Raw genomic sequence first — 16,346 nt, 5'->3', positions numbered from 1 at the left:
TATTGCTTCTTCCATAATCTCCAGCAGTCTACGGGCAGGAGCCAGGGTACACCCTGGACAGATCGCCAGTCCATCGCAGGGCAACACAGACGCAGGACAAACAATCACGCACACACTCATTCACACCTAAGGGCAATAGAGACCAATTAACCTAACAGTCATTTTTGGACTGTGGGAGGAAGCCGGAATACCCGGAAAGAACCCACGCATGCTGGAATCGAACCCAGGACCCTCTTGCTGCAAGGCAACAGTGCTACCAATTTCTCCACCGTGCAGGTCCCAGATGAGAAGTACCTTTTGAAAATACCAACCTTTAAGCAGGTTGAACATACTTTTCATGAAGTCCAATAATTAATAAATAATTGAATTTTTCAATAATAATCTAATTTATTAGATATAATAGTGGAATGGCCCATGAAGAAAGCAGTACATTTTCAGAGGGTGAGGGTTGCCTTTTGACCAAAACATTAAACATATTGACTGACTGCCAGAACCATCATGTGGTCCAGTATTTTATAGTTTCATGGCATCAACTAAGTTTCCTTTTCCTCAACAAACTTTCAGAGCCAGGAAAATTGGTAGTCATTGCATCACTTAGCAGTCAGTTCCCTTATGCCATCTTCATTTTAATGTACCTCAGTGGTGCTTTTGCTTTAAAGGGATTTAGAGCAAAGTCACCCAAAGATGTTAGTGAGCAATGCACTTCTGAATTGGATCTGTGGGCTTTATTGAAGTCAGACAGGAGGTTCAAAGAAGTGGAAGCTGGGTAATGTGGAACTTTATCGGATAATTTTATAACATATGTACACACACCAGCCACTTTATTAGGTACATCTGTTGAAGTACTTGTTAAGTATATTAGAAAATCAGCCAATCACATTGCAGCAACACAATGCAATTAAACATCTAGACACATTGTTGAAGTTCAAATCGAGTATTGGAAAAGGGAACAAATGGGGATTTAGGTGGCATTGTTGATGGTGCTAAACAGGCTTGTCTGAGTACTTTAAAAACTGCTAACTTTTTAGAATTTTCACAAATAGCCATCTCCTGTTTTTACAGAGATTGGTTAAAAAAGAAGATGTGAGTGCTCTATAGTGAGTGGTAGTTGTGTGGATGAAAATGTCTTGTTGATGTCAGAGGTCATTCTAATCAGAAGACCACACCAGGTGCCACAATTGCTCAGCCACAGAAAACAGAGGTTACAATTCAGATTCACCAGATTTGGGCAATGAAAGATTAACACAATGTTGGTTGCATGTCTTTTGATTTCATCTGTCAGTAAACACCATGCAACCATGGATCCATCCTACCATGTATCAAGGGTTCAGGATTGTGGTGGTGGTATAATGGTGTGGGGAATATTTTGTTGGGTCCCTTTGCGCTGCTCAGTACTAATTGAACACAGCTGTAAAGACACAGCTGTAAAGACACAGCTTCCCGGAGTGTTGTTGCTGACCATGTCTATGGGAAATTCACATCATTGATGTGCAGCCTACAAATCTGCTGTAATTGTGTGATGTTATCGTGTCAATAAATATCAAAATCTCTGAGGAATGTTTCTGACACCATAGAAAATTCACCATCAATAATTAAAGCAGATTTAAAGAGAAAAGGCAATCAACCAGGCACTTGCAAGATGTGCCTAATAAATTGAACAGAGAGTGTAAATACCTGTATGTGACCAGATTGGTTCAGTGATTTCAGACAGTGAAAACTATGTGTTAATAGCTTCGGCATGAAACAAAGGGCAGAGCTGAGTTCCATTGACTAGCTTCATCAAGCTGCAGAAGTGAAAACCCTGAGTCCTTTAAATGTTACAGACTTCAGTTTGACAAAGCTAGCCAGATACATTTAGTGGAATAGTTGCAATGCAATATTGATTATACTATAATCAAGAGGAAATGAGGAGCAGAAAGATAAAAGAGGAAATCTGTTTTCCTATTCATATCACAACATTTGTTGTTCAGCTTTCTAGTTTTCATATTTCACTGTTTCGTTTTCACATAAATGTAATCATTACATGTAATTTGAAATCAAAATCTGGATAAGACTGTCCAGAAACCCTTAATAACTGTATATTAGTTTTATTAAATGTTTCTTTCCATTTCATGTAATTAAAATTCCTTTTTTTAAATGGTATGAAAAAGTAAAAAAAATAAATTGACAAACAATCGAGGTCCACCTTATTATTAACACATTTAAAGCATCTTCTTCCTATTTTGTCTTCTTAAGTATTAGCCTACAAAAACCGATCCAAGCTTTCTTTGCACCAAATAACACAGAATGTTTTATTGGGTAGGACTTTATAAATGACATACAGTACCTTGCCCACAGATAGACAAAGTTTCAATAACAGGAAAAGATTGACAGACAAAGCATCTCTGTTTTAAGAATGTCGTCTTTTGGAAATGACAAAAATCAAAATTGAAAATTAAAACATATCTTTCAAATCTTTGAAAAATTATAACCAATATTACTGAAAATGTGTTAATACAAAGAACTAAAAAAATACAAGGCACCATTTTTGTTTCAAGAGCTAAATCTACCATGAAGCCATATAATGAATGTATTTTCTGTTTTATAGTGTAGCTCGGAGGTGTCTTTCAGCTGTTTGCCTATTTCTCTCATAAATAGTCACATGAACACCCTCTGGTGCTTGTGCTCCTTCTTGCCAACTCGCAGCCACACCTATACACCTATAACAGAAAAACATAAATTAATAAAAGGCTGAAGGCAATGTTTGCAAAATCTCTTCCCCCTAATAGCAGTGACTACATCCTGAGTTGTGAATAAATCCATAAAGCATACTAAAACATATAAAAATGGTAGAGCAACATTTGATTTTTTATTGACCATTCAAGCTATAAATGAAACAATTCCCAGACTTTCACAATCCTCGGATATTAGAATTTTACACAAATATTCAGTTTAAGACTAGTAACTCAATAAACCAGCATTAACCTTTTTTCACGTGGTTACTTGTGAACAAAAATACATTTTTTGACCTTCCTCCCAGTCAGAAATACAATAATAACGCCCTTTTAATTTAGAATTACCACTGGGAAAGTCAAAGATTGCACAGCAGCCATGATGTTAAATATCCAATATGGCTCCCACACATGTAAAACATAGTCAAAGTTGCAGGTAAAAACTATTTATTAGCAATTATGATGGTTTGTATTCATTAAACCAGTTGCACAAATAGCCGTGTACAACCTCCATTTATGCACGTTTCTTTGTTTGAAAGCACAAAATGAAGAAAAATACATTTTTCTCAGCTTGTATTGTTAAGAGAAGTTACCACCGCAACAATTAGCAAATCCCACTGATTTTACTACTTGCAACGAGAAAGTGCTGAACATTCCCAGGTTTGGCTTTCCTGACAAATTTAACACAGTATAGTTGCTATAGACCTACCTTTAAGTGGGCCACCAATTGAAAATCTGCTTAGGGCTGCGTGCCAAACCAAACCTCTTTGTTAGCACAGTGAGACAACCACGAATGGCTAACTATGCCAAAGTTGCCAAATGCTTTACAGCTTTCTGTTGGTGCTAAACTAAAGGGGTATTTCACAGGTTTTGCATTGAATCTGTACACATTTGATCAGCTCTACTTCAGAATCTACTCAGACTGATAGCCTGTGCTGAAATATGTTTACAATGAACAGAGTGTAAGCCACAGTTAAAGTTTCATGGAACCTTTAAATTATGTGTGAAAACATAAACATTTAAGCTTTTTTTTAGAATTAAAATCTCCTTTAGAATTAGAAAACCATAAAAACTGTAAAATATTGACAGATCAAGCCTGGATGGGAATATCCTTCACTGATTATACATTCATTAAACAGTTTGTGATTTTTGAAACGCTGAATCTATTTGTGAAACAAAAAAAAGAGATTCTTGGTTCTGCCAAAACCAATGATAACATCTTGTATTGTTCTCATCTCATGAGCTGGATGTATCATTACACTTCTTGTTTAAACTGATGCAATGATGTGACTTTTACTTTTTGATGCAATTTTTATAGGTTTATGATTTCTTGACAGAAGTCTCTTGCACCCCCCTATTCTTGACTCTAAGAATGTCAATCCAAGCATACCAGAAACGTATGTGTTTTTGTTCACACTGCCTGGCTGGGTGATTTTCTCAGAATGTCCACACCTGGGAGTGGCTTACTACAGCATTAGTTAGCTGGACAATGTCACACAATGACAAAGCTCTGCCTGTGACTGCTTGTTTATGGAAAAATCTCCCTGACAATAGACCAGCTTTCTTCAACCAAAAGTGCTTTCATTCATTTGCAACTGCAGGAGAGGGGTTGTTGTCCTGAAGTGAGCAATCAAGACGAGTGCATGTGAGGAGTGGATGTGCAGACACACACTCATACACACATGCTCAGACATGCAGAAAAACACACGTATGCATCCAGAGTCACGTAAAACACATGAATGAGGCAAGTGAACATCCACGAGTGACTGTGGTTACACTGCAGCTTTCAGCCTGACTGGCTCAGAATAGCTTAGAGACTACATTCCTCTGCCCTCCCTCCGCAGCCAGCCAGCAGACTACTGGGTCACATGTACTAACAGGGATCTCATGGATCTTAGAGATGAAGCGTGAATACACACACGAGGGCAACAAGCTCACAATGTAAACACGTGTAATAAGGAGGTACAGGGGTTGGACAATGAAACTGAAACACCTGTCATTTTAGTGTGGGAGGTTTCATGGCTAAATTGGACCAACCTGGTAGCCAGTCTTCATTGATTGCATATTGCACCAATAAGAGCAGAGTGTGAAGGTTCAATTAGCAGGGTAAGAGCACAGTTTGGCTCAAAATATTGAAATGCACACAACATTATGGGTGACATACCAGAGTTCAAAAGAGGACAAATTGTTGGTGCATGTCTTGCTGGTGCATCTGTGACCAAGACAGCAAGTCTTTGTGATGTATCAAGAGCCACGGTATCCAGGGTAATGTCAGCATACCACCAAGAAGGTCGAACCACATCCAACAGGATTAACTGTGGACGCAAGAGGAAGCTGTCTGAAAGGGATGTTCGGGTGCTAACCCGGATTGTATCCAAAAAACATAAAACCATGGCTGCCCAAATCACGGCAGAAATAAATGTGCACCTCAACTCTCCTGTTTTCACCAGAACTGTCCGTCGGGAGCTCCACAGGGTCAATATACACGGCCGGGCTGCTATAGCCAACCCTTTGGTCACTCATGCCAATGCCAAACATTGGTTTAAATGGTGCAAGGAGCGCAAATCTTGGCTGTGGACAATGTGAAACATGGATTGTTCTCTGATGAGTCCACCTGGTTCAAACATTGTATCCTGAAGGCGGTGCCATGTATCAGGATGACAATGCACCAATACACACAGCAAGACTGGTGAAAGATTGGTTTGATGAACATGAAAGTGAAGTTGAACATCTCCCATGGCCTGCACAGTCACCAGATCTAAATATTATTGAGCGACTTTGGGGTGTTTTGGAGGAGCGAGTCAGGAAACGTTTTCCTCCACCAGTATCACGTAGTGACCTGGCCACTATCCTGCAAGAAAAATGGCTTAAAATCCCTCTGACCACTGTGCAGGACTTGTATATGTCATTCCCAAGATGAATTGATGCTGTATTGGCCGCAAAAGGAGGCCCTACACCATACTAATAAATTATTGTGGTCTAAAACCAGGTGTTTCAGTTTCATTGTCCAACCCCTCTATCTATCTATCTATCTATCTATCTATCTATCTATCTATCTATCTATCTATCTATCTATCTATCTATCTATCTATCTATCTATCTATCTATCTATCTATCTATCTATCTATCTATCTATCTATCTATCTATCTATCTATCATCAAAATAATTCAGTCCATGTGTACAGTGATCGTTTAAAAAGAAAGAGAAGAGGTGGAGAGTATTTAAATTGACTACTGTTTCTCAACTCTCCAATGGCGTCTTTTTTCTCTCTACGCCCATGCACAATTATATCAAGTAGGGCCAATAGGAACAAAGAAGCGGCAGTGCTGAAGCTCCACCTCCCCTCTGACTTGCCTTCCTCTGAGCTTTTTAGATGTACATAATCCCTGAGTTGACCCAGAAAATAGGCAGTCGTTTCAAGATCTGATGCGGCAGTCTTTGTGCGCACCGTCCCCGCGTTGAGTATGAAGCGTAACCCCGAGGAATACGTCCTGTAATCCGGAGGAGCTTCGCCTCGCACAGGAAAGCTGAAGTCGCGGAACTTTGAGAAAACGCAGCAGATACGGGTGAGCGATATATGTTTAGTTTTTTCTAGTAATCGGATTTATTTGTTAGAGAAATGGGGGGTTTTCGCTGTGTTTTTTGGTTTCTGGGACTCGTGCTGCTGCTCCATTGTTTGCATTCCCTTGTTTCAAAGTCGGATCATAACAAAACGGAAATAAATCATTCTGCAATATTGAGTACAAACATTTAAACGGATTTGGAAGCGGAAATACAAATATTAAACACAAAAACGGAGCCATGTGTTTAAATGCAATTGTACAGCTCGTTTGGTTTGGTGGGGATTCAGCTGTTGAGGAGATGTTGCATGATGTCAGTGTTCTTTGTTGCAACCTTACGTGCAAGAAAATCTAACAGATATCCACGTCAGCTGGCGTGAATTATAGGTGGGATTTAAGAAGCGCTGTTGTAGTTGAGATTTTTTTTTGTTTTGAATTGAATTGTTTTTCTCGATTTGAAAATGCGCCCACCGTATGTTAACCTGTAATTTTAAACCTGGGCGTTATTTGCTTTGGCACAAAGCGGGAAGCTTTTTGGAGATCCAAGCCACCAGCAGGGTTTTGTATGTGTGCGTTCGCCAGCAGGCAAAATATCCATGCACGTTTTTCTCCGCCAGTATGTTCCCCATATAAGGAAATACTTGTTTAATTTATAAAGGAGTTTTGCTTGTTTTCAAGAAGCCTCACATTAGATTAAAACAACCAATCTTATAACATTGTTTATCTTCACTAGATGGCATAACATCTTAGAAATATACTGCAATATGGGATCGTTTTGCTGCTTGTCTGTTCCTAAATTACACTGTTTTCTGTCCATACACAGGAGACATGGCAGATCATCTGATGATGCCCATGAATCACAGCTCAGCAGGTGCCGGTCTCCACGGTTACAGGATGGGCATGAATGGTAGCCTGCAGGCGGGTCACCAGCAGCATGCCAGCCAGCAGGGCATGAGGGCGCACCCCAACGGCCAGATGATGCACTATGGAGGCAACCAGGCCAGCATGGAGGCCGCCATGAGGCAGCGGCAGGGCATGGTAGGCGGGCCCATGAATGGACAGCTCAACGGGACCCAGATAGGTCACCACCAGATGACCTCTAGTAACATGATGTACAATGGACAGCAGCAGCAACACCATCACCCTCAACAGCAACAGCATCACATGCACCCACAGCAGCATCAGCAGCATCAGCAGCAGGCACCGCATCCCCAGCAGCAGCAACAGCAACAACAGTTCATGAATGGAGGGTTAACGTCTCAGCAGCTCATGGCCAGCATGCAGCTGCAGAAGCTAAACACCCAGTACCATGGACACCCACTGGGACCTATGGGTGGGAACCACATGGGGCCTACAAACCAGTACCGCATGAATCCCGCTCAACTGGCTAGCATGCAGCACATGGCTGGGCCCACGCTGGCCCTGAACGGAATGGACGCAGATATGATTGACGAGGATGTCCTGACATCATTAGTCATGGAACTGGGCTTGGACCGGGTCCAGGAGCTACCAGAACTCTTTCTGGGCCAGAATGAGTTTGATTTTATCTCAGACTTTGTGAGCAAGCAGCAACCCAGCACTGTTAGCTGCTGAAAAGAGGTTTGTTTACAACAGGCCACATTTGGAAAGAGGCAGTTTGTTAGGTTTTGATTTCATGAGCATGGACCGGTACAACTAAACTGAAGTTGCAGTGCTGTTTGTGCTGAAGAGAACTCTGGATATCCACAGTTCGTGTTTAGTTGGAGACTGTTCCTCATCCTGGACATGAATGTAACAAAGAAATTCTTAAAAGCCACTGAACAATACTATGACACTATGTAGCCTCCAAGTCTGGACTTTGTGACAGTTTACCAGTAAAAAAGGTGTATTTATTTATTCCTATCTGAGAAAACTGATATACAGAAGGGCCACCTTCTCTGTTTTGGGATCCAATTGGTTTTCATGGTCTTTTCTTGAAAGCAAGTTAGGGGAGGATTATGAAAATGTAGGTTCTCTGCTCATGAACTTTCCTATTCTGTTTGGCTTAATATTAAAATTAGCTCGTTAAAGAAAGCAATGCTCATTTTCTGTTTAATCACAAAAGTGATACAGCGGATCATTAGAATGGTGAAATGCACACTTTTAAGAAGTATGGTTAACTTTAGGTAAAATGCATCCTTTTTAAGATGTGATGTTCTCAAAACAAAATCTACTGCTTGTACTGTATGAAGCTGTATAACTCCAACATGTCCACACTGTTTGTGTTCTATTGGAGATGTAGAACCGCCTTAATCATACATATTTTTATTTATTGGTTGTTTATATTGTTCCCATTTTTTTTGGGTGGTCTTTGTGAAAGGGGGTTAAGACGATCAATAAAAATGGCCTGGATTGAAGTGTGGCCTGCCTTTCAGTTCATTGCATAGCTCTTCCCTCAGGCAGTGGAAATCTGAAGTTGGGGGTGGGGGTGTCCCCAGATGTCTAAATTCAAAGTGGGGGAGTCAGATATTTCTTACTAGTCCTAGCCTCAAAATCCAATATGGCTGCTTTGCTTGGTGACCGCTGCAGCAAGAAGGTGTTTGTGGCTAATGGTGATTAGACTGGTCCCTGAGAATATAAATTACCAAGCCCCACTGGGATTCAAACTTAGTGCTGGACTACTGTTAAGTTGGGCTAGATGTCTTTCCCAGATCTGACTCCAGAGGTAAATGGAGCAATTACCACCAACAGTTGTATTTATTTAGTCATATTTTTACACTGTGGTCTCTTTGGCTTGATGTGCTTGAACCACTTGTCTTTTTGGCGGCAGCTCCCTTTTTAGCTGTACATTATACATTGACACTTCTGAAAAATATACATTTATTTGCAGTAACCTTTCCTGGTCAAATAAAATAAAGGCAAAAAGCCTTGCAAATGTTGAAAACCAACATTTCTTGTGAGGAACGACTATAAGCAGCCCAAATACCACTAGTAGTACTTTAAGCACAGTTTGAGAACCACAGTTCTATATTATCAATGATCTCTTATGTTCTTTTCTGTTCAGTTCGACCCAGAGGTTTCCAAATCATTCAGAACTGAACAGTGAGAAGGTTGATTCTGTGTCTAGTGAATGTCTGTTGACTTGGACATGTGTTCCGATCTTTCTTCTGCAATTATATCCAGTAATTACCCTTTTTTTTTTTGTTTAAAATGTTATTGTATTTCTAAGGGTATTATGTTGCCATAAACTACAACAAAGTTCCCAGGGCAGTTTTAAAGTTCCCACTGCATCACAGAACATCCACTGTACTTAACTGTTTGTTACTTTAAAAGCTCAATCTAAGTCTTGGACCTAAGCAAAGTTCTTGATAGACTGTAGCAAACACGTCACATTTAAATTGGTTAAATGTGAAAAGCACCCCCCAAGTCACCAGTTGGCTTGTAGATAGCCTATGGTGGTTGTTATGGACACTTTGTGACCCCCCACGGTGCCACTTAATGGTGCAGTTCTCCAACAGTGATTTTTGTTTTTGGTTTTTTTACCTCACTGTCCTGAGCTCTTGAAGGGCAGCCAGTCTAATCACCAATGGCATAGAAAAAATTATTTTATATCCTAGGGAAAGGAGAACATCTTCAGGAGCACTGGCGACAGACTTACCTACATCCTATTCTGGTTCTGAGGTATTTGAAGCAACTAAAAATAACCAGAGTGACATTTTGGCCTAATTCTGTTTTTCTTCTGTTAGCAAGTCTGACCTGACATGTTAGGTATTTGTAGCCAAATTGGATTTTCCTTTACTTAGACATTAACTCTGCTGATGCCACCATAAACTAGGTAACACCGTAAAAGACAATGAGCTGTATTAAGAGTTTCAGTAACAAAAGCACATACTGTAATGGAGTTGAGTAATTTATACTTGGAAATCTTATTGCAAATGGCCCAAGCCAATGCATATATAGAATTGTTAAATAATCTGACTATTGGCTTTAAACACTAGGTGAACAAAACGTTTACACTATTTCAAAATAGCAGCCATTCAGCCTGCTGCTCAATTGCCATTTTAGGCAAAAAACAATTTTCCTAATATAATTGTGTTTATTGTGAAATGAGGGTAAAGGTTTTGGAATTGTTTTGTGACTCCAGGCTGTCAAAATGCTTGATTGAGGTCATGTTGGGAATGTCATCACCGTGGTTAGCTTTTTCCACACTGTCAACAAAGGCATCTTTAGCAGCGTCGTGAGTAACCAAGGGGGGAAATGAGAACAGCATTGTAAAAATAGTGCTAGCTGATTGCTCAATTTTTTTAAACTCTGCTCGCCTTTTAAAGCAAACCCCCTTGGCTCAATTATCCACTTGTGCTGATAGCCTGAGGGCTCGGTTTGAAAGCTGCATCGCTGATGACACACATTGAGATGTGTTTGACTAAATGGGGGGGTTGATTTGAGTATAGTGAGCGTGTTTCCTTTAGTCTGACGTTGACAAGAGAATGGCACATAAGTAGGCCAACAGCCTTGGCACGTGGCTCATTGACAGTTGCAGGTTCTTTACCCAGTGCCAATCTGGTGAGATGGTCTTATGGTGTGCTGGCACACACCTAATACTCTGTCTCCTTGTATGCCTCATAATTGCATGCTAGTCTTTGTTTTCCCCAAATTAAATGCTGAGTTTTTGTATCTTGGTTGTAACTCTATTGGCAAACTGTTAAAAGAGCTGAACAACACTGTTTGCTTTCCCAATACCTTGTTATGACTGTCACTTGCTTCACCGAGCCCTGTCTAGACGCAGGCTAAGCAGGGTGGGACGCTTACAGTTACTTCTGTCTTTTTTTTCAGCCCACCCACAGCAACTGCTTGACACAACAGTGTCTTCCTGTGGTAGCTCGCTGTTTTCTCTGTATAAGTCAGTAAGTCAGAGACTCAAAGCCACATACATACAGAAAGGTACATTGAAAGACAGAAAACATACAGTGAGAAGGGGGAAAAAGAGAAAATGTTAGGAGTTTACTATTAGAAATTACCTGGAGGGTTTTTTTCATCTCTACTACCCGGGGATTTTTTTTTTTCTTATCTGGGTTTTTCCAGCAAAACTACTAGAACTCCCTTTAAAACCCTTCTCTGGACAACTTCACAAGCAGTTTGACCTAAATCTATCTTTATGTCAAACCCAAGAATTGAACATTTGCTGCAGGTCTGTATCAAGCACTAGTTTTTTCTCTTTTCCTGGCTCTGGCCAAACTGGTGCCAAGCCTGAGCTCACGTTAATCTCCGGCCCTGGCGCCAATGACAGATAGGTGGTCACTTGCTGTCGTCACGCATGGCCAGGTCTCCCACTTGTCCACACACACACACACACACTGAATCTGTGCACAACCTGATCAAACAAGTTAACAGGGACACCTCGGTATCAGTGTGTATCCAGGGGAGAAGATAAAAGATTTATGTCTCATCTCAACTCATTGCTATCCCTCCCTCCCTTCACCTGAAGTGTGTTAGATGGGCAACCACCAGTGCAACCAGAGTTGTGAAAGAACATTCATATTGTGTAAATTGGGTTTTGTAACTCAGTGTGATTAAACTGAACAGCAGATTTCATTATATTTCCTCAACACCAACAGGGGACTTTTTAAAGAAGAAAATTATAAGAAAAGTTTAATTTTATCTCATGAAAGGTGATTTATTGTCATAAAGGGGAAGCTCTCTATATGTGTAAACATTGTGTGAAAAAGGCACGTTTGAGCGTGCCTACATTACCAAGGAAGCTAAGAGGTTTTTTTTTTTCTCTGTTTAAAGTGCTTTTTGTTAGCCATGTCTACATGTTTGTGTTGGCAGGGGGTGAATAAACAGCAGTTCCCTCTAGACACGCAGGGTTCACCGAGTGGACGTGTTGCTCAAGCCAAACTTCCTGATTTTCTAGCTGAACAATCACCTTGTGTGTCCACTTGACATTTGGTCGTATTGTGCTGTGAACTTTCCTTTTCTTCCTTTGAGATGAAGCAGTGACCCGGGATTTCTTTTTAATCAATTGTTGCACATCAATACTCTGTATCTTATCAGCCAATCACATGCAGTGCCATGAAAAAATATTTGTTACCTTGCAGATTTCTTCTGTTTTCGCCTTTTTGTCATACTTAAATGTTCTAGACCATCACAAAAATAATATTAAAGATAACCAGAATAAATACCAAATACAGTTCTTAATTTATAACCTTATTGATTAAACAAAACAAAAAAACTATCCAAACCAATCTAGCCGTATGTGAAAAGTAAGATCCCCCTAAACCTAAAAGTTGTTTATGTAACCCTTGGTGGTAACAACTGCCATCAAGTGTTTGCAGTAGCTGGCAATCAATCTTTTACATCACATCACTGTGGAGGAATTCTGGTCCACTCTTCTTTGCAGAATTGTTTTAATTTAGCTCCATTGAAGGGTTTCTAAGCATGATCAGCCTTTTTAAAGTCATGCCACATTAACTTAACCATATTTTAGCCCAGACTTTTCTAGGGCACTAAAACGTTCACTTTATTTTTGTTTTTTAATTATTTGGGGTTAGGTGAACTTGGTGTGCTTTAGGTCATAAGTAAAATTCATAACCCAAGTGCACCTGAGCGTATGGTCACAAGTTGATGACCGAAGACTCTCTTTTAGGATTTTTAAAATAGAGGGCAGAATATATAGTTCCATTAGCTATGCAAAGTGGTCCAAGACTACCAGACTACCCCCACCATCATTTTTGACAATCAGTATGTTATTCTTATTTTTGTTTGTTAGTTTTACATTACACATAACCAAAAGCACACCTTTTAGATGTCTCACTTTTGTTTCATCACTCCACCAAAATCTTTCCAATAGTCTTGGGGATCATCAAGATGTTTTGGCAAACTTGAGATGAGCCTTTGTTTTTTGTAAGGTCAGGAGTGGTTTTAGACTTGGAAGTCTCCCATTGATGCCATTTTTGCCTAGTCTATTTGTTATTGTTGAATCATCAACACCAAGCTTAAAGGATGAAAGTTGGGCCTGCAGTGCTTTAAATGTTGTTGGTTGTTTTTGTTCTGGATGAGGTGATTCTCTCTTGAAGTAATTTTGGTAGGACACTACTACTCCAGGGAATGTTCACCACTATTCCATGTTTTCTCCATTTGTGGAAGATGGCTCTCCCTGTGGTTCACTGTTAATCCCAGTACCCTTGAAATGACTTTGTTTCTCCTATGTTCTTGAGTTTCTTTACATCAGGGTATGATGTGTTGTTTTTTTCAGATGTCGTCTACTTCATGCTATCAGACAGGTTCTATTTAATTGATTTTTTGTTTCTAGAGGTCAGACACTAATTAGGCCTGGCTTTTCAAAGCTTTTTAAAAATATGGCTAATAATTAATTCATGATTTAACAAAGGGGCATTTACTTTTTTACAAAGGGCCTGGTTGGTTTTTGTAGCTTTATTTCTCTTTAATAACTGAAATCATTTGAAAACTGACATTAATATTTACTCAAGTTATCTTTGTCTCATTAAAAAATGTTTGCCAGAAAGTGTGACAACAATATTAAAAACAGAAGAAAGCTGTAAAGTGGATAATACTTTTTCACAACACTGTTCATCCAGCTATGTCTCAGTGATATTTACCTTCTGGAGCCTTGACAAAAAAGCTGATTGTTGCATGTTGGGGCAGGTGTCATAGATGTTGCCTAGTGACTGGGAGCTCCTCCTCCAACCCCCTTACTGAACTGTGGGGTTGAGCATGTTGTCAGCTCTTTGAAGTCAAAGGGAGGTGGTGTAAATAATTTATTTGCCGTCACACACCTAACACTTCTCAGTCTGGCTGGCTAAAGCATCAAGGTCTCCTAACAATGTTAAAGACGGTAAAGACTGAAGAGCTGTGTGGTTTTTAACAGTTTGTTGAAACAGATCTGAAGCTGCAGTTTCGCAACAGTGGCCGAAAGGAAGATATTAAACACGAGGAGCTTGATTGTCATCAAAGTAATTCAACCACTAAAACAATCTTAAATCTCCTTTTGTAGATCAGAGTAATCCTTTTCTATTGCAAAATCAACATACAATGCTTTTCAAACATATGCATATCCCTTTCTTTCTTACCATTTTGCCACATTGCAACTACAGTCTTCATGTTATTTTATTTAGATTTTAAACCAGAGAACAACACAATGCACCGCTGTGAAATAGGACAATAACACATGGTTTTCAACATTTTGTTACGGAAAAAAATCTGATGTGTATTGTATCTGGCGTGCATTTGCATTCAATCCCCCCGAGTCAATACTTTCTAGAACCACATGTCTAATCACAGCTGCTAGACGTTCGGGACATGCCCCTATGAGTAAAAAAGATCAAGCTCAGTCAGATTGGTTCGCAACCAAACAGCAATTTTGAAGTCTTGCCATAGATCCTTAATAGGACTGACTGGATCACTGTGACTCACAAATACAGTGTGTCCAGATCAATACCAACTTTTGAAGCTGTGTATGTATCAGATGGTTGTCCTGGTGGATGGTGAACCTCCACCCCAAACTTGAGCCGTTTTCACCACTAACAAGTTTTCTTCCAGGACCTTCCTGTAATCAGCTCCAAGAATCCTTTTTATCTACTCTGATCATCTTTCCTGTCCCTGTGAAAAAAAAGATTCCCCACAGCATGATACTGCCACCAACATTTTTCAAAGTGGGGATGAGGTTTTCAGGTTGATGTACAGTGTTAGTCCTCCACCACACATTTGCATGCAGATTTAAAAAAAGCTCAACTTTGGTCTCATCCGACCAGAAAAACTTCTTTCACAAGTTTGCCGTCTCCCCTAAATGGCTTGTGTCGAACTACCAATGGATCTCTTAAGGCTCTTTTTTGCAACATTTGCTTTCTTCTTCCCACTGTTGCAGAAAAGTCAGGCTGTTGCCAGATTTGTTTTCTGGTCAACAAATTCTACCATATTGTTGTGGATCTGCAGCTTCTCATGAGTTCCTATGGGTATCTTGGCACACCATTGATCAATGCTGTTTGATCATAGGCCATGTCTTGGAAGGTTTACAGTTGTGCCATACTCTTCCCAGTTTAAGATGATGAATATTGGGGATATTGTTTCATAACCTAACCTGATTTAAAATTCTCTTCGAAGAGGTGAGAATTATGTGATCCTTGGTCTTCAGAATGCTGTAATGTTCTCTGACAAATCTCAGAGTCCTTCACAGAGCAGCTGTACTTATACTGGGATTAGATTACACACCAGTGATCTCTAATTAAGCAACCTTCAAAAGCAAATGATTGTGGTGGATTTAATTTAGGGGTAACAGAGTCAAAGGGTGGCTGAATACAAAAGCATCCCACACTTTTCAGACTTTTATTAGTAAAACATGTTAGAAAACATGTATCATTTTCTTTCCTTTTTATTATTTGCATTAATTTGTGTTGGTTTGTCACATTACACCAGATTAGCTTACATTAAAGTTTGCAACAAAATGAGGAAAACTTCAAGCTGCATTTGGCAAGACAACATGTTTAAAGTAACTCCTCACAAAAGGTGCCGTTTGCTGCAAAGTTTCATCAGAGGGCAATAGAGAAGTTCAAACTCTTGTGTTCATCTCCTGCGGTTTCAGAAAAATTGCATTTGACCTGTTTAAGGCCAGTTGGGAAATGATTTGGGTCCACCCTGGGGAGAAAGATTCATAAGGATCAAATGGAAGCGAACAGTATTAGCACAGTTTATGTTCTGTACACAGTGTCTTTGTGAGCAGGGCTTAAAACCTGCTTGCTAATCTGGTGGTGACAGCAGCGAGCACATGCTACCAAAAGCATGTGCTTTTTAGCTTTGCTATTGACAGGGGTGCTATCTTTGCACCTACGCACAGAAACAGATCTGCTCTGGTAGTTTGACAAATTTCTTGCAGGAAGATCCAACCCTGCAAGACTTTATTTTTTTCTGTTTTATTATTGTCTATATTGAAAAAAATATGGCAAACTGAACATGTCCTATTTAAAACTATGTTAGAATGTCTGTGAGAATAATGGCACCTACAATTTACTCAAGTGGTGCTACTCTAAAATAGAAATTGAGAGCCAATGCTTTAAAATATAAGAAATTCTAGCATGTTTCAAGATTTATATAAATAGTTAT

The 16,346-nt window shown here is 39.7% G+C and overlaps 1 protein-coding gene across 1 annotated transcript; it reads left to right on the top strand.

The window, feature by feature from the left end:
• The first annotated feature begins 7,085 nt into the window (after positions 1–7,085).
• Positions 7,086–8,647, top strand: cited4b (Cbp/p300-interacting transactivator, with Glu/Asp-rich carboxy-terminal domain, 4b). The gene has a single exon (XM_047361887.1). The coding sequence runs from the start codon at positions 7,101–7,103 to the stop codon at positions 7,863–7,865; it is 765 nt and encodes a 254-aa protein (XP_047217843.1). The 5' UTR covers positions 7,086–7,100; the 3' UTR covers positions 7,866–8,647.
• Positions 8,648–16,346: the final 7,699 nt, after the last annotated feature.

Source organism: Girardinichthys multiradiatus, chromosome 3 (assembly GCF_021462225.1).
Source record: "Girardinichthys multiradiatus isolate DD_20200921_A chromosome 3, DD_fGirMul_XY1, whole genome shotgun sequence".
In the NCBI taxonomy this organism is placed as follows: domain Eukaryota; kingdom Metazoa; phylum Chordata; class Actinopteri; order Cyprinodontiformes; family Goodeidae; genus Girardinichthys; species Girardinichthys multiradiatus.
This window is presented reverse-complemented; position numbering and strand designations above follow the sequence as displayed.